The 22,312-nt window shown below is 47.2% G+C and overlaps 1 protein-coding gene across 1 annotated transcript in view; it reads left to right on the top strand.

Annotated features, from left to right (window-relative positions):
• slc24a3 (solute carrier family 24 member 3) overlaps window positions 1-22,312 on the top strand; it is a 344,477-nt gene that overhangs the window by 14,385 nt on the left and 307,780 nt on the right. Inside the window, exon 2 of the mRNA XM_080200075.1 lies at window positions 21,740-21,871. Coding sequence (XP_080056201.1) covers window positions 21,740-21,871 — 132 coding nt within the window. The remainder of the gene's footprint in view (window positions 1-21,739; window positions 21,872-22,312) is intronic.

Genomic DNA, 22,312 nt, shown 5'->3' with positions numbered 1-22,312 from the left:
AGAGGACAGAATGGGGAAGTTTTGAATGCAGGTCACCTCGTGCATTGTTCACATGCCATTATTTTTCCAGCACATTCTGCCCATAATGGCTGTGTCTGACCCCATTGTGTTTCCAAACAAACTGCAGCATTTTTGCGTGATTGAACCTGACTTTTAACCCCCTGTGTACCTTTACAGCAAAGAAAGAAGTGGTTAACTTGACTCACCAAAGTCATTCGTATTTTTTTTTTGCCACGTGTGCTGTTCCTGAATGTTATTTTATTCATTCATTCATGGGGGCATCGCTGGCTGGCCAGCATTTATTGCCCATCCCTAGTTGCCCTTGTTCAGAGGGCAATTGAGAGTCAACCACATTGCTGTGGCTCTGGCATTCTATGTAAGCCCAGACCAGGTAAGGATGGCAGATTTCCTTCCCTGAAGGACATCAGTGAACCAGACGGGTTTTTGCGACAATCGACAATGGTTTCGTGAGTCATCAGTAGATTCTTAATTCCCAATATTGGTTTTTATTGAATTCAATTTCCACCATCTGCCGTGGCAGGATTTGAGCCTGGGTCCCCGGAACTTGAGCTGAGTTTCTGGATGAATAGGGAGAAAATAAACAGTGAAACGGGGAATTTAGAATACTGGCCTCAACGGGTCTTGTATGTTTTAAATCAGGACACCAGAAAAATGGGGAGATAAGAATAGTAGGGTGGGATTTTCCAGCCACGATCGTTCCAAGACTGGGAAATCCCACCCGAGGTCAATGGACCATTCCCAATACGATTCCCATGGCAGGCAGGACGGGAAAATTCTTTCCCTAGTCTCGACTGGTACTTTAAAATGGAACACCAGTAAACCAGGGAATAGGAACACTGGTCTCCACTGTTTTCCCCTCTGTGGCTGCATCAGCTAACGTTGGTGCTTCAGATCCCAAAAGATGCACAATGAATCCTTGCTCGCTGATGGTCCCCAGCGTTATCAGAACAGGAGTAAAGATGCCTTTTGGACCTCACGCACTCCAGACCTTCTCTCCCCAACTTTTTCCGTCGGGTAAAAGATACAAAAGTCTGAGGTCACGTACCAACTGACTCAAGAACAGCTTCTTCCCTGGATCTATCTCTTATTAAATTGATCTTTCTCTATACCCTAGCTACGACTGTAACACTACTTTCCGCACTCTGTCCTTTCTTTCTCTATGAACAGTATGCTTTGTCTCTATAGCGTGCAAGAAACAATACTTTTCGCTGTATGCCAATGCATGCGACAATAATAAATCAAATCAGAGAGCCTTGGTGAGACCACACCTGGAGTATTGTGTGCAGTTATGATCTCCTTATCTACAAAATGGTGTACTTGGCATAGCAGGACTGCAATACCTGGGAGGACCTGGTAATACCAAGTGTTTTCAGTGCAGTTTTAGTCACTTTGTCTAAGAAAGGACATACTTGCCATAGAGTGAGTGCAGTGAAGATTCATCAGATAGATTTCTGGGATGGTAGGATTGTCGTATGAGGAGAGATTGGGTTGACTGGGCCTGGACTCACTGGAATCCAGAAGAATGAGAGGGGATCTCATTGAAATGTATAAAATTCTGATGAGGCTGGACAGACTGGATTCAGGGATGTTGTTTACTTTGGCTGGGCGGGGAGGGTCACAGTTTCAGAATACAAGGAGGCCATTTAGGACTCAGATTCGGAGAAATTTCTTCACTCAGAGGGTAATGAACCTATAGAATTCTCTACCACAGAAAGTTGTGGAGGCCAAATCATAGGCTATGTCTAAGAAGGAAACAGCTTTCCAGTACTCTGAAGGCACTGAGGGGAGAGTGCGGGGATGTGGCGTTGAGTTACCGAATCAGCCATGATAATATTGAGCAGGCTCGAAGGGCCAAATGGCCTACTCCTGCTTCTATCTGTTATGTTTCGAACAAAGATGGATTTGCATTTCCCGAGTGTCAGATGGTATACCATATCGTGTTTGTGTTGGTCGAGGAAAGAATTTGATCAGTTTGACCTTTCAGGTTATTGCTTGTGGGATCTTGCTGTGCGCTTCTTCCCCCATTTTGCCCCGTCTGGTATGGAATATATTTGCAAGGTGCAATGAGGTACCGTCTTAGTTCCAAGGTCAGGGTGCAGTTTGAAGGCCGCTACAGGCCAGTAACCCGGGACCTGTCATTTGGTAATCAGAACCAATTTGCTGACCGTTCAGAGTTTCTCTTGTTCTGCATGTTTAGTGAGAAAAGGCCATTCCAAAAGTGGATTAGAGTGTCTGTACGGCAAGCAGAATCACACACACGCAGTGGGATAAGCAATGAGCCCATAGTTATGGTGGAAGGGCACCGGGTTATAGAGAATGAGTACCACGTTTTCTGAAAAACCCATCACGCAAGACTGCATGTGCTAAAAGTCATAGGTTAATTCATAAACAGAGCCGTAGACGCAGTGATACGGGCGGCACAGTGGTTAGCACTGCTGCCTCACAGCACCAGGGGCCCGGGTTCAATTCCCGGCTTGGGGTCACTGTCTGTGTGGAGTTTGCACATTCTTCCCATGTCTGTGCGGGTTTCCTCCAGGTGCTCCGGTTTCCTCCGAAAGACGTGTGTTAGGTGTATTGGCCATGCTAGATAGCCCCTTGGTGTCCCAGGATGCATGGGTTAGAGGGATTAGTGGGGTAAATATGTGGAGTTACAGGAATTGGGCCTGGGGTGGGATTGTTGTCGGTGCAGACTTAATGGGCCGAACAGCCTTTTTCTACGCTGTAGGGATTCTATGATTCTAAATTATTACAAGTGCACTGACACACAAAGCGTTAACAAAGCATTTCTCGAACGGCGTTCTTGATAAGTGATAGGACTCCGATATGGAGCTGTTTCTGACGGGCGGTCCCATTGGAAGTTGCCTCTAAGTGTTGGAAGTGACTAATTTGCAGAATTCTGATTTCAACATAAACTAAATTACGGGAAAGAGAAACACAGCACGGAGTTTCCTAAAATGGTCTCAAACACAGAGGATGGGAAAGGTCGTTTGAATAACGTACTACTGAGAAACTTCACACACGCAATGTGGGTTCCAGACTGGACAGAGTTTATTTAAAAGTTTATTTATTAGTGTCACAAGTCTGCTTACATTAACACTGCCATGAAGGTACTGCGAAAATCCCCCAGGTGCCACACTCCAGCGCCTGTTTGTGTACACTGAGGGAGAATTCAGAATCATAGGAGCCCTACAGTGCAGAAGGAGGCCATTCAGTCCATCAAGTCTGTACTGACCACAATTCCACCCAGCCCCTATTGCCATAACCCCACATATTTACCCTGTTAATTCCCTGACATGAGGTCAATTTAGCGTGGCCAATCAACCTAACCCGCACATCTTTGGATTGTGGGAGGAAACCGGATCACCCGGAGGAAACCCACGCAGACACGGGGAGAATGTGCAGACTCCACACAGACAGTGACTCGAAGCTGAATTGAACCTGGGACCCTGGCGCTGCGAGGCAGCAGTGCTAACCACTGTGCCACCCAATTTAGCATGGCCAATGCACCGAAATAGCACATCTTTCAGACTGTGGCGCACCCGGAGGAAACCCATACAGATACAGGGAAAAGGTGCAGACTCTATGCAGACAGTGACCCCAAGCTAGGAATTGAACCCATATCCCTGGCGCTGTGAGGCAGATGAGCTGACCGTTGTGCCACCCTGTTGCCTTCAGAACAAAGTTGCTTTACCAACCTCCCTTAACCAGATTCCGCAAGTGGCCTATTTTCCAGAGGCCATTCAGCCCCTCCAGGCTGTTTTGCCAATCAGTGATTAGTTTGTGGCTGATCTGTACCTCAGTCTCATTTGCTTGTCCCTGTTCTCCCCTGGATAACTTACTGACCTCCACCGCAGAAAAATCCAACCGACAGAAAATCTGCAACCTTTGGCCGATGGAGTGAGGTGCCAGTCCCAGACTCCAGCTACCCTCTTGTGTGAGCGTGCGAGTGACTGAGTGTGGGTGAGTGCTCCCGGTCACGCAGACAGATCTGTAGATACCCCGAGCTGGATTTTCCCAAAGGAGATGGGACTTGGGAGAGTTTAATCCCGGAGGCACCCTGTCAGTTGGGCTGGGCTACAGACTTGCTGACCAGTTAGTGATCAGTGGGCTACATTATGACTCTCTGGCAGTCATTGCTGTGGCTGCTGTTGGCACATCAATGTCTCGGGACAAGAGTTGGCACATTCCAGTGGGCAGCAGGAGGACTGGACCCAGGGCAGGGCGAGCCCTTGCCAATGAAACAATTGCTACATAATGGGGTCAGACCCCTCTGTCACATTCTCTTCACTGCCCCCCTGAACTGCAATCTCCACGTATAAGTGGGGTGGCACGGTGGCACAGTGGTTAGCACTGCTATCTTCACCGTACAGGTTCGCACTGCTGCCTCACTACGCCAGGGACTCTGGTTCAACTTCGGCCTTGGGTCACAGTCTGTGCTGAGTCTGCATGTTCTCCTCGTGTCTGCGTGGGTTTCTTCCGGATGCTCCAGTTTCCTCTCACAGTCTGAAAGACATGCTGGTTAGGGTGCATTGGCCATGCTAAATTCTCCCTCAGTGTACCCAAACAGGCGCCAGAGTGTGGTGACTAGGGGATTTTCACAGTAACTTCATTGCAATGTTAATGTAAGTCCTACTTATCACACTAATAAATAAACTTTAAACTCTCTGATGGAGTGTCTCTCCCAGATCCTCTCTCCTGCTCTATTTAACCTGTGTGTTTTATCACAGTCAGTTTTGCAAACTAAAATGTAACCCTGGACTTGGTTATTTCATTAATTCTTGGGTGTTGCTGGGATTTCGCCTCCATCCTTAATTGCCCTTGAGAACATCAGAATGAAGGGTCACCCAGACTCGAAACATTGGCTCTATTCTCTCCCCGCAGATGCCGTCAGACCTGCTGAGATTTTCCAGCATTTCCTGTTTTTGAAACTCCTGAATATGTTCAGTCTAGTTTTTAAAAGTCGCTCTCAGGATTCATAAGTAAGGTTCCTCACAGGTAGGGGACAGAGAAAGCTATTTGAGCAAGTAAGGTAAAGTTGCCGTAGTCCCAGATAACCAGGGACTGCTCTCCCCTGTGAGGGAGAGAGCTGACTGGTGCTGATTTAACCTAAGGACCGACACACGTCAGGCAATTAGAGCTATTAAACCCGAGTGCTTGCAAGCAGCTTACTAAAAAACAGGCTGATTTTTATTGATTCAATCCACTTTCTGCCGCATTAATTTTTTTGATTTAATTTATTATTATCACATGTACAGTGAAAAGTATTGTTTCTTGCTCACCATACAGACAAAGCATACCGTTCATAGAGTACAGAGGGGAGAAGGAAAGGAGAGGGTGCAATGTTACATGGGTAAGATGGATATAGAGGGATATGGACTTAATGTGGGCAACTGGGACTTGCTTAGTGGTTAAAAAGAGGGCAGCATGGACAAGTTGGACTGAAGGGCCTGTTTCCATGTTGTAAACCTCTAAGCCTCTATTGTAGTATTATAGTCATAGCTAGGATACATTAGGGTTAGGGTTAACCCTGACCCTAACCCTAATGCTAACCCTAACTCTAACCCTAATGCAGCGCATTATCACTTTTAGTGACATCTAAGAACACTTTTGTAACTGGGATGAATAACAAAATCTGTAATTGCAATGCTGATATACTACACTGGATCATTTGAAGATTTTACGTTTGTGATGATGCAAATGAATTTTATTGAACACTTGAGCTGTGACCTTAACCAGTGCAATTTTGATTCATTACTCTTTAATCAATCAGGTTTGTCATACTAAAGCACTGGGAGCCAGATCTGGACTTTTTCATTACCTCTGTGTAAACACTGTGTAAAGTGATTTGATTTGATTTATTACCGTCACATGTATTAACATACAGTGAAAAGTATTGTTTCTTGCGCACTATACAGACTAAGTATACCGTTCATAGAGAAGGAAACGAGAGAGTGGTGAGTCCTCAGCTGAAGGCGTCTGTAGTGACAAGTCCACCATACTTGAATGTCAGTGGGTTATTCAGTGAGACTAGCCCTTATAGTCCAAACCTGGTCTTCAGCTGGGAGTCAATCATGCCTCTTTCCAACAGGGTCACTCATGGAAACGGAAAAGCTAGAAGCAGGAGGAGGCCATTTGGCCCTGTGAGTCTGCTCCACCGCTCATTTTGATCATGGCTGATCAAGTTCAATCACTCGAATGGGCGGGCACGGTGGCACAGTGGTTAGCTGTGCCAGGGAGTTCAATTCCTGGCTTGGGTCACTACCTCTCTGAAGTTTGCACATTCTCCCTATATCTGTGTGGGTTTCTTCTGGGGGCTCCAGTTACCCCCCCCCACAGTTCCAAAGAGGTGCTGGTTCGGTGCATTGGCCATGCTAAATTCTCCCTCACTATACCCGAGCAGGCGCCAGAGTGTGGCGACTAGGGGATCTTCACAGTAACTTCATTGTGGTGTTAATGTACTTCCACTTGTGACACTAGTAAATAAACTTTTCAACAACAATAGGGACCTGAGCTAATTCCACCTCTTGCTTTGCAAGTCCCAATCTCAGGGCAGTGACAGAATTCAGCAACGCGGGTACAGCCGAGGATTTGATCCTGGAGCTTATGTTTTTTGCCTCTGCCCCACATGAATTTGCAACTTTTTAAAAACTAGCAACATAATCAGCGCCCCTAATGCGAATAATCTAGCAACTTGGGCTATTAATAGCGTATGCTCCCACTGTCTCACAATGTACCATTAAAGCATTTGAGTTTGACTCCCTAATCAATCAGGTTTGTCATACTAAAGCAGTGGGGGCCAGTTCTGGACGTTTTCATTACCTCTGTGCACACACTGTGCAAAGTGATTTGATTTGATTTATTATTGTGACATGTATTAACATACAGTGAAAACTATTGTTTCTTGTGCACTAAGCAGACATAGCATACCGTTCATAGAGAAGGAAATGAGAGAGTGGTGAGTCCTCAGCTGGTTTGAATCTCATTGAAGCATATAATTCCTGAAATTTGGCACACATTGTGCCTGCTGAACATAACCTAATATTTCATAGCATCCCAACAGTACAGAAGGAGGCCATTCAGCCCACAGAGCCTGCGCTGATCCTTGTAATCCCATGCATTTACCCTCTAGACACTAATGGGCAATTTAACATGGCCAATCCACCTAACCCGTACACCTTTGGAGTGTGGGAGGAAACCGGAGCACCCAGAGGAAACCTGCGCAGACCCGGGGAGAATGTGCAAACTCCACACACACACACGCACACATAGAGTCACCGGAGGCCAGAATTGAACCCGGATCCCTGGCACTGTGAGGCAGCAGTGCTAACCACTGTGCCACTATCTGTTACAGGTTATTTACATTGCCAAACTAAAATTAGCGGCAGCGACAAGAACCAAGTTCACCCACCAATATTTTGTTGAGTGCCATGCTGGCATTAGCTCTGCTGCCTCACAGCGCCAGGGACCCAGGTTCAATTCCGGCCTCGGGTCACTGTCTGTGGGGAGTTTGCACATTCTCCCCATGTCTGCGAGGGTTTCCTCCAATTTCCTCCCACGGTCCAAAGATGTGTGGGTTAGGTTGATTGGCCACGATAAATTGACCCCAGTGTCTGGGGGATTAGCAGGATAAATAAGCGAGGTTATGGAAATAGGGTGGGATTGTGGTCGGTGCAGACTCAATGGGCTGAATGGCCTCCTTCTGCACTGTCGGGATTCTGTGTCCCCACTCTGTTTTTGTCAATAGGTTATACCAAGCATGTGCCCAAAGGAAGCTGAGTACATTGACATTTACTCCAGTCCAGCTAAACACAAGCAGGAAGTTGGGAGCTCTTTTGTCTTTTCACCCAGTGCACTGAGTAAATGTAAATGAGAGGGTGGTTAAAAAAGTACTTTCCGGGTTTCAAATTCCAGAATATCTCCCATAATCTGCCAATGTAATGTTCCAATACCAACATATTACAAAGGGAATATGACGCATTTTTCATTGCTTATGACCTTTGTGGCTTTATATGAATATCCCATAGATTGCTTTGATATTCTTGATGGTTAAGGCAGTGAACAATGTATTATTTAGCAACTTCCTCATTGGTGTAGAGGTTAGTATCCCAGCCTGTCACCCGGGAGGCCAGAGTTCAATCCCCCTCTAGACAGTAATGGGCAATTTAGCATGGCCAGTCCACCTAACCTGCACACCTTTGGAGTGTGGGAGGATACAGGAGCACCTGGAGGAAACCCGTGCAGACATGGGGAGAATGTGCAAACTCCACATGCAGTGTCTGTTTAGGGGTGGCACAGTGGTTAGCACTGCTGTCTCACAGCGCCAGGGACATGGTTTCGATTCCAGCCTTGGGTCACTGTCTGTGTGGAGTCTGCATATTCTCCACGTGTCTACGTGGATTTCCTCTGACAGTCCGAAAGACATGCGGGTTAGGCAGGTTGGCCGTGCTAAATTGACCCTTAGTGTCAGGGGGACTAGCTAGGTTAAATGCATGAGGTTATGGGGATAGGGTCTGGGTAGGATTGTGGTCGGTGCAGGCTTGATGGGTCTCCCTTAGAGGGAGACGTTGGCCTAGCGATATTATCACTAGACCATTAATCCAGAAAGTCAGCTAATGTTCTGGGGACCCGGGTTCAAGTCCCGTCACGGCAAATGGTGGAATTTGAATTCAATAAAAAAGATCTGGAATTAAGAATCTACTGCTGACCATGAAACCATTGTTGGAAAAACCCCATCTAATTCACTAATGCCCTTTAGGGAAGGAAATCTGCCATGTTTACCTGATCTGACCTACATGTGATTCCAGAGCCGCAGAAATGTGGTTGACTCTCAACTGTCCTCGGGCAACTAGGGACGGGCAATAAATGCTGGCCAGCCAGCGATGCCCATGTCCCGCAAATGCATAAAAAATAATGGCCCTCTTCTGCACTGTTGGGATTCTATTCTATTTGCGTCATGTAAGCTTTGAAGCACTCTTTGAACCATTGTCGGTATTTGGCTTAATGTGGGACTGTTTTCATAGTGCTAGCAAGAAAGCTTGCATGTCCATGTTACCCACTTTCATTTACATGTTTCCAGCTGCTTCACACAGTCAATTACATTTGGAAGTTCAGTTGCTGTTTCCCAGCGGCAGGCATTCCGTGCCAGGCAGTGTCCCGCAGTCACAGGAAGAGCAGGCAGGAAGTGCCTCCAGCTTTTTAAGGAAAATTGCAGTGATTATTTGTGGCTAAGCGCTCCCTTTAGTTGTTTGCGGCGACTTCTCACCATTAACCCCGGATTCAAGGAAATTTTGTAATGCAAGAATTTGGGGCGGCCGAGTGGTATTATTGCCACTCTATTAATCCAGAAACTCAGTTCATGTTCTGGGGACCTGGGTTCGAATCCCGCCTCGGCAGCTAATGGAATTTGAATTCAATAAAAAATAATTTAGAATCCACTGATGACCATGGAACCATTGTCGAGAAAGCCTTCACTAATGACCTTTAGAGAAGGAAATCTGCTGTCTTTACCTAGTTTGGCCTAAATGTGACTCCAGAGCCACAGCAATGTGGTTGAGTTGGTCTCAACTGACCTCTGAACAAGGGCAACTCGGGATGGGTAATAAATGCAGGCCAGCCAATGAAGCCCGTGTCCCACGAATGAATAAAATAAAATGATAGAATCCCTACAGTGCAGAAGGAGGCCATTCGGTCCAGCCAGTCTGCACAGACAGCAATCCCCACCCAGGCCCTATCCCCGTAACTCCACACATACACCCTGCTGATCTCCCTGACTCTAAGGCCAGAATGTTACCGGCATGCGAGGGGGATTGAATATAAAAGTAGGGAGGTCTTGCTGCAGCTGTATAGGGCACTGGTGAGGCCGCAGCTAGAGTACTGTGTGCAGTTTTGGTTGCCGCACTTACGCAAGGATATTTTGGCCTTGGAGGGAGTGCAGAGGAGGCTTACTAGGCTGATACCGGAGTTGAGGGGGTTGAGCTATGACGAGAGGCTGAATAAACTAGGCTTGTACTCGTTAGAGTTTAGAAGAATGAGGGGAGATCTCATTGAGATGTATAAGATGATGAATGGGATGGATAGGATAGAGGTGGAGAGACTCTTCCAGCTCAGAAAGGACAGTAGGACTGGGGGGCGCAGCCTCAAGATAAAGGGGGGTGCGGTTTAGAACGGAGTTGAAGAGGAACTTCTTCACTCAAAGGGTGGTGAATCTCTGGAATTCTCTGCCCGTTGAAGTGGTGGAGGCTGCCTCGTTAAATATTTTTAAGACGCGGGTTGATGGGTTTTTGATAAGCGAGGGGATTAAGGGTTATGGGGAGAGGGCGGGAATGTGGAACTGAGCCACGACAGATCAGCCATGATCTTATTGAACGGCAGGGCAGGCTCGAGGGGCTAGATGGCCTACTCCTGCTCCTATTTCTTATGTTCTTATTATGCCCACCTGATGCTCATAACGTCACGCCTGAGGCCAAATTCGGTGAGCTTCGGGGTGGGTGTGCTGGTTGAATCAGAGCCGAAGGGGCAATTTGGCATGGCCAATCAACCATCCATTCATCTTTGGACTGTGGAAGGAAACCCACACTGACACGGGGAGAATGTGCAAACTCTGCACAGACAGTGACCCAAGGCCGGAATCGAACCTGGGTCCCTGGCACTGTGAGGCAGCAGTGCTAACCACTGCGCCACGCAAGCACACGCTAAATACCAGTGGATTAGCAAGAACATAGTCAGCCTGGTCTTCACTCAGTGGCGTACAGACAGCACCGATGTTGGGACTTGTCTGTGAATTCGGAAGGACAAGCATTGCCACATCTTCTGTCTGAGATCTGAGAACTGGGTATGCCTCTAACCAAACAGATTGAAGAATTGTCAATGCACAGCACAGATTTGGAACCAGGCCATGTCAGATTGAAAAATGAATTCAACATTGTATCATGTACCCAAAGGCAAAGATGGAGAATTTTTAAGAGCTGGAAATGTGCTTTTGTGTCTGAAGAGTTAGTTACAACATGTAGGTGAGGCTAGGTAAGGACAGCAGATTTCCTTCTCTAAAAAGCATTAGTGAAGCAGATAGGTTTTCCCGACAATTGTTCCACGATCATCAGTAGATTCTAAATTGTTTTTCATTGAATTCAAATTCCATCAGCTGCCGAGGCAGGATTCGAACCCAGGACCATCAGAACATTAATTGAGTTTCTGAATTCACAGTGTGGCGATGGCGTTACAATGGGAATTAAATCCCATTGCATTTGCAAGTTTGCACGTGTCAGGACCTGGAGTAACCTTTGAGTGCTGAACAGCCTGTTGTGACGTGCAAGCTGAAGCATTTTGGAATCGGCCACGTAAAGGTCAGAAAGGTCACTTTTTGTTCTCTTAGCACGCCCTGCTTGCTGTTATCTTCCCGCGACTGAAGCTATAATCTGATCAGGCGGAGGCAGCAGTTTTGCATGAAGGGGAAATCGTGCCTGACAAACTTACTACTGGAGTTCTTACTGAGGAGGTATCAGCCAGGGTAAATGGTGGTGCATCAGTCGATGTTGTATATTGGGATTTTCGAAAGGCAAGATACGAGCTCATGGTGCTGGAGGTAATATTCTGGCATGGGTGGACAATTGGCTAACGCACGGGAAAAAGTGAGTGCTGAGAAAGGGGTTCTTTCTCAGGTTGGAGAGCAGTAACCAGTGGAGTGCCACAGGGTTCAGTACTGGGACTCTTCACAATATATATCAGTGATGTGGAGGAAGGAACAGAGTGTACTGTGGCCAAATTTGCAGTTGTTACAAAGGTGGGAGGGTAGGCGGGCTGTAAGGAGGATGGAAATAGTTGGCGGAGAGATATTGACAGGTTAAATGACTGGGGCAGAAAATTGGCAAATGGAATTCAGTGCTGGAAAATGTGAAGTTGTTCATTTTGGAAGAAAGAATGAGAAGGCAGGTCATTATTTAAACAGAGAGGGACTTCAGAAAGCTGGAGTGCAAAGAGGTTTCCTTGTTCATAGACTCTCAACAGTGCAAAATGAGGCCATTTGGCCTATCGCGTCTGCACCGACCACAATCCCACCCAAGCCCTATCCCCATAACCCCATGCATTGACCCTAGTTGGTCCCCCTAAGGGGCAATTCAGCATGGCCAATCAACCTAACCCACACAACTTTGGACTGTGGGAGGAAACCAGAGCACCCAGAGGAAATCCATGCAGACACGGGGAGAATGTGCAATTTCCACACAGACTGTGACGGAATTGAACCCGGGTCCCTGGCAGTGTGAGGCAGCAGTGCTAACCACTGTGCCACCGTGCCACCCTGAAACCCAGAAAGCTAGTACACACATGCAAAAGGTAATAGGGAAGGCAAATGAGATATAAGGTGATAAAGGGTGTTGACAAAGTAGTTGTGGAGAGGATGTTTCCTCATGTGGGGTAATCTAGAACAAGAGATCACGGGTTGAGGATAAGGGGCGATAAAACAGAGATGAGGGGAAACTGCTTCTGTCAAATGGCTGTGGGTCTGTAGGATTCATTATCCCAGAGTGCGTTGGATGCAGGACATTGAGTAAATTTAAGGAGGAGTTGGACTGATAATTAATTAGTAATGGGTTAAAGGGTTATAGAGAATGGGCAAGAAAGTGGGGCTGAGGCAGAGATGAGACCAGTAATGCCTGTATTGAATGGCGGAGCAGGTTCGAGGGGCTGAATGGCCTATTCCTGCTCCTCTTTCTGATGTAGATTGCTGGCTTTTATTTCAGTACTAGCGAGGCCACATTTAGAATACTGTGTACAGTTTTGATCCCGTTATTTAAGGAAAGATGTCTCTTTAGAGGCAGTACAGAGGAGGTTTAGTCGGATGATCCCCGGATATGGAGGGACTGCCGTATGAGGAAGGATTAAACCAGTTGGGTCTGTACTCCTTGGAGTTCAGAAGAATGAGAGCTGATATGATTGAAACATTAAGATTCTTAGCGGGTTGGACATGGCATATGCTGGGAGGAAGTTTCCACTTGTGGGAGAGTGTAGGACCAGAGGGCACAGTCGCTGACTAAGAGGGTGCTTACTGAAGATGGATTTGAGGAAGAATTTTTTCTCCCAAGCGTTGTGAATCTTTGGAATTCTTCACCCTTGTGGAGATTGACTCCCTGAGCATTTCAAAGGCTGACATAGATAGGCTTTTAATGAGTCTGGGAATTAAGGATTAGGGAGAGGAGGCAGGAAAGTGGACTTGGTGAGTGTTAAATCTGCCATGATCTTATTTATGGTGGAGCAGGCTCGAAGGGCTGAATGGCCTACTCTTGCTCCTCTTTCTTATGTTGAGAGCCAATGAGGGGTTAGAAACATCCCAGAGCCACTGGGACGGCACGGTGGCTTCCCAAGAGAGGGTGAGCATGACCGTACCTGCTCATGGGTTACTACTCATGGCATCCATGCTTGAAAGAGGTTTGGCATATTCCGTCATCAACTATTCAACTCCCACTTGGTCTCACATTCAGCAAACCACAGTCTGATGAATCAACTTCCCAACTGATTAATCACAGAATCTCTTCAGTGCAAAAGGAGGCCATTCAGCCCATCGGGTCTGCACCGACCACAATCCCAGCCAGGCCCTATTCCCATAACTCAACACACATTTACCCTGCTAATCCCCCAGATACTAGGGTCAATTTAGCATGACCAATCCACCTAACCTGCACACCTTTGGACTGTGGGAGAGAACCGGAGCATCCGGAGGAAACCCACGCAGACACAGGGAGAACATGTAGATTCCATACAGCCAGTGTGGTTTAAAGGTGGCGTAAAGTTTATTTTGTTTGTGTCACAAGTAGGCTTACGTTAACACTGCAGTAAAGTTGCTGTGAAAATCCCCTAGTCGCCACACTCCTGGCGCCTGTTGGGGTAGACTGAGGGAGAATTTAGCATGGCCAATGCACCCTAACCGGCTCATCTTTTAGACTGTGGGAGGAAACGGAGGAAAACCATGCAGACACGGGGAGAACATACAGATTCCACACAGATGGTGACCCAGGCCGGGACTCGAACCCAGGCCCCTGGCGCTGTGGGGCAGCAGTGCAAACCACTGTGCCACCGTATCACCCACATGGAAATGGAGTCAAACCTGGAGATCAGTCACGATGGTGTTGAGTGGGAGGGCAGCCTCAATGGACCGTATGATCTACTCCTATTTCTACTGCCCTTACAACGACGATATGTAGCTTTGGACACTTGAATGCTACGGAGTGCTTGCCTCACTCTTCCTGTTCCACTTCCTGAATTTTCCTTTCTGTTGCAGTTTTGAATAGCAGTCGCGCGACATGTGTATTTGTGTGGCCCTGGTCTAACAGCACGTTTAGACAAAAATAAATTAAAACCAAACACAGAGCTGAAAGCGATGACCGGGGTGTTATTGTACGGCTGGCCAACGGCAATGTTGATGTAGCAGCAGAGAGAGGAATGTAACAGAAGTGCGTTAAGCCTGTGTACAAATAGCGGTGCTGACTGTAACAGCTAGCCCACTTTGCTGAATCCTCGCTCCAATAAGAACATAAGAACATAAGAACATAAGAAATAGGAGCAGGAGTAGGCCATCCAGCCCTTCGAGCCTGCCCCGCCATTCAATAAGATCATGGCTGATCTGTCGTGGCTCAGTTCCACTTTCCCGCCCTCTCCCCATAACCCTTAATCCCCTCTCTTATCAAGAACCCATCAACCCGCTTCTTAAAAATATTTAGCGAGGCAGCCTCCACCACTTCAATGGGCAGAGAATTCCAGAGATTCACCACCCTTTGAGTGAAGAAGTTCCTCCTCAACTCCGTTCTAAACTGCCTCCCCTTTATCTTGAGGCTGTGCCCCCTAGTCCTACTGTCCTTTCTGAGCGGGAAGAGTCTCTCCACCTCTATCCTATCCATCCCATTCATCATCTTGGCAAAACAGCCCTTACACCATCCAGCACAACAGAAACTGGCCAGGTCACTATATGTGACTCCACCGATAGGATGGTCAGTCTGGAACTGAGGGAAGATTTTAAAAGCAAGATTCATAGAATCCCTACAGTGCAGAAGGAGGCCATTCAGCCCATCGAGTCTGCACCGACCACAATCCCACCCAGGTCTTATCCCCAGAACCCCATGCATTTACTCTAACTCGCCCCCCCTGACACTGAGGGGCAATTTAGTGTCAATCCACCTAACCCCACAAATGTATGGGGAGTGGGAGGAAACAGGAGCACCCGGAGGAAACCAGTGCAGTCACGGGGAGAACGTGCAAACTCCACACAGACAGTGACCCGAGCCAGGAATTGAACCCAGGCGCTGTGAGGCTGACCACTGTGCCACCGTGCTGCCCACTCAGAGAATGGTGTAACAGCTCTGAAATTCATTCTCTTGCCTGGTGTCTGAAAAATTGTGGAAAGGTTCTAACTGGGGTTGTACGTCAGCTTGCAAAGGGGCCCAAGTGTTGGTCAAATGCTGCGAAGATTTCATCGACAGCCAGAATGTTGGGGTTTTCCAGTTACAGGACGTCCCATGATGGCACAGTGGTTAGCACTGCTGCCTCACGGCACCAGGAATTGGGGCTCGATTCCAGCCTTGGATGACTGTGTGGAGTTTGCACATTCTCCCCGTGTCTGCATGGGTTTCCTGCGGGTGCTCTGGTTTCCTCCCGCAGTCCAAAGATGTGTAGGTTAGGTAATTTGGCCGTGCTAAATTGCCCCTTAGTGTCCCAAGATGGGTAGGTTAGCTGGATTTTAGCCATGCTAAATTGCCCCTTAGCGTCCGAAGATGGATAGGTGAGGGAGATTAGCCATGGTAAATTGTCCCTTAGTGTCCCAAGATGGGTAGGTTAGGTGGATAAGTGATGATAAGTGTGTGGGGTTACCAGGATAGGTCAGGGAAAAGTGCCTGGGTAAGGTAATTCTGTCAGAGAGTGGGTGCAAGGCTCGATGGGCTGAATAGCCTCTTCCGCACAGTCGAGACCCTATGATTGCTAGCAAACCGGCGTTGAGGGTGGGGTGTATGTTTAAGATCTAATGGTATGTACACAGTAAAGTGGCCATAGCAGAAATCAGTGCACAATGGGCAGTGGCTTGGTGCAGTAGTTGAGGTGCTGGCCAGCTTCTCAGAGTAGCCTATATCTCCCTTTCTGGTTCCCCATTTTACAGCCAATTATGGTCCTCAGTAAATTGTAAAGAGTGAAATGGGCTGAGTCACTTTCTGTCTGTTTTTCTTGCTGCCCTTGGTCCCCTATTGTCAGCGACACCTCAGTACCCCTCAGAAACTCAGCGCAACTGCAAGACATACTGAAGGAATCGTGACATGTGAGATATGGATTTGAAGAGGGTGTCTGTGCTGTCCTGATGTGTCTCGATCCCTCAGTGTCTGATATCACTGCCTTCAACCAACACGTACTTCAGACACGTTGGAAACTGCCTTGTTACTTTGTGCTGATCTTTTGAGGCAGCAACCTCCCTTCTCATGTTTGCACTGTGGTAGTTAATTCCGTACTAAACTTGAAATAAAAGCAAAATTCTGCAGATTGCTGGAAATCTGCCCTACAAATAAAATACTGGATAACCTCAGCAGGTCTGGCAGCATCCGTGGAGAGAGAAAAACAGTTAATGACTTGAGTCCCTTTGGGTGGCACGGTGGCACAGTGGTTAGCACTGTTGTCTCACGGCATCAGGGGACTCGGGTTCAATACCCAGCTTAGGTTACTGTCCTGTGTGGAGTTTGCACATTCTCCCCGTGTCTACATGGGTTTGCTCTGGGTGCTCCGGTTTCCTCCCACAGTCTGAAAGATGTGCTGGTTAGGTGCTAAGTTCTCCCTCCGTGTACCCGAACAGGGGCCGGTGTGTGGTGACTAGGGGATTTTCACAGTAACTTCATCGCAGTGTTAATGTAAGCCTACTTGTGACACTAAAAAATAAACTGAAACTTAAAACTATGCTTCTTCTTCGGGACATTCTGATGAGGACTATGGGACTGGAAGTGTTAACTCTGTCTCTCTCTTCACAGATGCTGCCAGACCTGTTGGGTTTTTCCAGCATTTTCTATACTCACCATTGTCTGGTGTGGCTCTGAGGCCTCACTCTGGCAGGACAGTCTCTGCCATATTTGCTCCATGGGGGAAGGCTAAGAGGGTGCACAATTCACCCCTTATTTTCTCTGGACCCTCTAATAGGGCAGCTGAGCTTTGTGTTTCCCCTTGCCTCTTCCACCGTGCCTGTAGTCAGCCTACAGGCTATCAGTGCCTGTATGCCAGTCATCGGCATAAGGAAGTTCCTGTGGTGCAGTGGGTAGCACCCCAACCTCTGGACTGGAAGCTCCAGGTTCAAGCCCAGCACCAGGACTTTTTGGCAACAGTAGGTGCAATCATAACGTGGCTCGATGGGTTGATAATCAGTTTAGGAATCCTTCCACCACTTCCCAGCCCCCACTATTCCCCAAAAAGAGGAAAGAAAGTGTGTGAAAATAAGATATAGGAGCAGAATTAGGCCATTCGGCCCATCACGTCTGCTCCGCCATTCAATCATGGCTAATAGTTTATCAACCTCATTCTCCTGGCTTTTCCCTATAACCTTTGATCCCCTTCCCAATCAAAAACCTATCTCTGTCTTAAATACACTCAATGACCTGGTCTTCACAGCCTTCTGTGGCAATGAATTCCACAGATTCACCACCCTCTGGATGAATAAATTCCTTCTCATCCTGGTTCTAAAGAGTCATCCCTTTACTCTGAGGCTGTGTCCTTGGATTCTACCTTCTACTACTGATGGAAACATTTTCCCCACATCCATTCTATCCAGGCCTTTCATTATTCTGTAAGTTTCAATGAGATTCCCCCTTGTAGAAACCATACAGTACGGAAGGAGGCCATTCGGCCCATTGAGTCTGCACTGACAACAATCCCACCTAGGCCTTATCCCCCGCAACCTCACACACTTACCCTGCTAAACCCCCTAACCTGCACATCCCGGGACATTAAGGGGCAATTTAGCATGGACAGCCCACCTAACCTGCACATCTTTGGAGTGTGGGAGGAAGCTGGAGCATCCGGAGGAAACCCACACAGATACGAGGAGAACGTACAAACTCCACACAGACAGTGACCCAAGCTGAGAATTGAACCCAGATCTCTGGTGTTGTGAGGCAGCAGTGCTAACCACTGTGCTGTCCCCTTTTATACTCCATTGAGTATGGATGCAGAGTCCCCAAGCACTCTTCATACATCAAGCTTTTTACTTAAATATGCCAGAGAGCAGTTGCCAACTTGTTAATCCTGCGAGGAACAAATCAATGCGGATGTCCCAATACTGACGGCTTAGAATTGATACAGTTTCTTTCTTTGTCAGTTTATTTGAATTTTAAAATAACTATTAATTGAAAACACCTTTTTAAAGAAAGGTGTCAAAGATATGGCAAACTCATTTGACCTCCTGGGAGCTGTGTTAATAAAATGATAGTCTCTTGTCCGTTAGCTGTGAGGACTCCTTGCGAGATGGGACTGCACGGTGGCACAGTGGTTAGCACTGCTGCCTCACAGCGCCTGGGACCCAGGTTCAATTCCCGGCTTGGGTCACTGCCTGTGTGGAGCATTCTCCCCGTGTCTGTGTGGGTTTCCTCCGGGTGCTCCAGTTTCCTCCCACAGTCCAAAGGTGTGCAGTTTGGGTGAATCGGCCATGCTAAATTGCCCCTCAGTATCAGAGGGACTTACAGGGTAAATGTGTGGGGCTATGGGGTAGGGGCTGGGTGGGATTGTGGTCGCCTGTAGGATTCTATATGTTTGGGCAGATTTGTCCCTGTTACTTGTGGCCCTGGGTTAACAGGCTTTGTTGAATTCAGCAGTTGCATTCGGTAACCACAGAATGACTGTTGTGGCTACTTGAAAGGATGTCATGCTGGAGGAAGGTATTGTCGAAATAGAAGTGAATGAACTGCATTTATGTAGCATCTGAGCTCATCCTGTGGATGTGACACAGAGACGTTATTATTGTACAACCTAACATGGCAGCCAGATTTCTCCCAGTGAGTTCCACCACCAACGAATGAACGGTTGACAGGAAAGTCTCCTGTTGTAAGTGAGATGTTGGCCTCAGCAGTGGTTAGCTGCCTCACAGCGCCAAGGACCCAGCTTCGATTCCCAGCTTGGGTCACTGTCTGTGTGGAGTCTGCACATTCTCCCCGTGTCTGTGTGGGTTTCCTCCCACAGTGTGAAAGACGTGCCGGTTAGGTGCTAAATTTTTCCTCCAGTGTACCCGAACAGGAGCCAGAGTGTGGCGACTGGGGGATTTTCACAGTAACTTCATTGCAGTGTTGATGTAAGCCGACTTGTGACACTAATAAATAAACTTTAGCCTTGCCTCTGGCCTGAGGTGTATTGATCCTCAGGTTAAATCACCACCAGTTAACTCTCTCCCTCAAAGGGTCTCTGGTCACCTGAGATGATGGCATCTTTGTCCTTTACTGCACGATGTTCGAAAAGAAGCATGAGATGTGACTATTGAAAGCATGTTGTTGAATGAGATGGTTTGGAAGAGGCAATAATCTTAAACCAACAATAGTCATTTCAATGGAGTAACAAGTATTAAGAGCAACAGAAATATCATCAGACAAGTCCAAGGTCGCTATGCTGAAATTCTAGATTACAACTTGAATGTGGGCAGGATTTTACCACCTCATTTAGGGAAATGCAGTGTTAGGGGCTCAGCAAAACAAAGCAGTTAGAACTGAAGCATTGCGTCAAGTTAACACATTATTCCAGGCTCCACAACTGTCAACTAGTAAATGACAAGCTCAGGTCCTGATGTGAGGAAACATTTGCTCATACAACGAGTAATGAAATTAATCCACACAATGCAGAAGGAGGCCTTTCAGCCCATCAAGTCTGGACCAACTCTGAAACAGCATCTTATCCAGGCCATCTCAAGCCGTATCTCCGTAACCCCACATATTTAATCCTCCAACCTACACATCATTGGACGCTAACGGGCAATTTAGCATGACCAATCCACCTAACCTCTACATCTTTAAACACTACGGGGCAATTTAGCATGGCCAATCCACCTAACCTCTACGTCTTTGGACACTAAGGGGCAACTTAGCATGGCCAATCCACCTAACTTGCGCATCTTGGGACACTAAGGGACAACTTAGCATGGACAATCCACATAACCTCTACATCTTTGGAAACTAAGGGGCAATTTAGCATGGCCAATCCACCTAACTTGCACATCTTGGGACACTAAGGGGCAATTTAGCATGGCCAATCCACCTAACTTGCGCATCTTGGGACACTAAGGGGCAATTTAGCATGGCCAATCCACCTAACTTGTACATCTTGGGACACGAAGGGGCAATTTAGCATGGCCAATCCACCTAACTTGCGCATCTTTGGACACAAAGGGGCAATTTAGCGTGGCCAATCCACCTAGGTTGCAGATCTTGGGGCACAAGGGGCAATTTAGCATGGCCAATCCCCCTAACCTGCACATCTTTGGACTGTGGGAGGAAACCAGAGCACCCGGAGGAAATCCACGCAAACATGGGAAGAGCGTGCAAACCCCACAGCGGCAACCACCCGAGGCTGGATTTGAACCCGGGTCCCTGGCACTGTGAGGCCGCAGTGCTAACCACTGTGCCACTGCGCCACCCACGATTGTCAGTACAGGGCAGTAGAGGGTGTAACTCTGGAATTGTTGATCATGGAGGAAATGTTTGCAGTTGTAGGGGGGTCCAAAACCATTGCTCATAAATATAAAATCATATCTAATATATCCAGTAAAGAATAAAGAGGAACCTCTTTGTCAGAGAGTGGTTAGAATGTGGCCCTTGCTACCACAAAGAGTGGTTAAGGTCAGCAGGTAGAATTTGATTTGATTTATTATTGTCACATGTATTAATATACAATGAAAAGTATTGTTTCTTGTGCGCTATACAGACAAAGCATACCATCTATAGAGAGGGAAAGGAGAGAATGCAGAATGTAGTGTTACAGTCATAGCTAGGGTGTAGAGAAAGATCAACTTAGTACAAGGTAGGTCCATTCAAAAATCTAATGTCTGCATGGGAGAAGCTGTTCTTGAGTTGGTTGGTACGAGATCTCAGACTTTTGCACCTTTCTCCTGATGGAAGAAGATGGAAGAGAGAATGTCCGGGGTGTGTGGGGTCCTTAGTTGTGCTGGCTGCTTTTCCGAAGCAGTAGGAAGTGTAGACAGAGTCAATGGGTGGGAGGCTGGGTGTGTGATTGAAAGTTGTATTTGAGGTCAAGCTAGATAAACATGAGGAGGAAAAGGTGTGAAAGACATACTGAGAAAGAAGGAGGAGGCTCATAAACATCGACCCATTGTTGCCATTCGAGCACAGAACAGCATAGAACCACTGGGCTGAATGGCCTGTTTCTGTGCTGGAAAGTAGCAGAGCAACTGGATGCTGTGTCTGGGGGTTTGGGGAAGGAACCAGTGATTTCACAGATGGTTGAGCTAGATGGGTTGAATGGACTCTCACATACACTTAACTTCATAGTGTCTGCAAAGAACCCTACCTACAAACCAAATTCTGCCGTTTATCTGCCAGCCTGTCCCGTAAACACAAGGAATTGTTGAGACACTCACTTCCTTGCAAAGAAAAGGGGTAAACTAAAAGTCAAAAATAGCCCCCAAAATGTCCCTGTATTGTTCTAAGTTTGAAGAAGTTGGATGTTTCTTTGCATTTTGCGTTTTAACCCCTGATATTGTTGTTCCTAGGCTATTACGTGGTGAGGTACACTTCCGAGGTGGATGACAAGTGGATAGGCCGGAGACTGATGCAACACAGCAATGAGAACGCCACGGACACCAAGGCAACCTCACATCAACACAAGAACTGCACCGAGCCAGGTAGGAGAGACACCGGTTGTCCTCTGGGAAGACGAGGCCTTCAGAGAATGTTGACATGTTGTGCGGCCTCGCACTGACTTTACAGAGGGAGTGATGTGGTTTCTGTCAATACATAGCTATCGTACCTCTGACTGATTGCGTGTTACGCACGACTGTTAATAACTTCATTGTTCAGAGAAGTTGACCACATCGCCCTCTGAAAGAGAGGGAAATTCTGGAACATTTTTCTGAGGGACTCTTGTGTAGCCAAAGCCGGCGATCGGGTCACTTTGATAGAGATTTAGTGGTTTATCAGTCATGGGAAAGTAAATGGACGAAACAGACACTACTGTAAAAATATATATGAATATAAATGTTGTGCACATCTGTGTAAGTGTATGTGCACATCTGTGTGTAAGTGTATGTGCACACACGTGCACATCTGTGTGTAAGTGTATGTGC

The sequence above is a fragment of the Carcharhinus amblyrhynchos genome, chromosome 12 (assembly GCF_965287045.1).
Source record: "Carcharhinus amblyrhynchos chromosome 12, sCarAmb.v2.hapA, whole genome shotgun sequence".
Lineage (NCBI taxonomy): Eukaryota > Metazoa > Chordata > Chondrichthyes > Carcharhiniformes > Carcharhinidae > Carcharhinus > Carcharhinus amblyrhynchos.
Note: the sequence above shows the minus strand (reverse complement) of the source record. Positions and strands in the feature narration are given on the sequence as shown.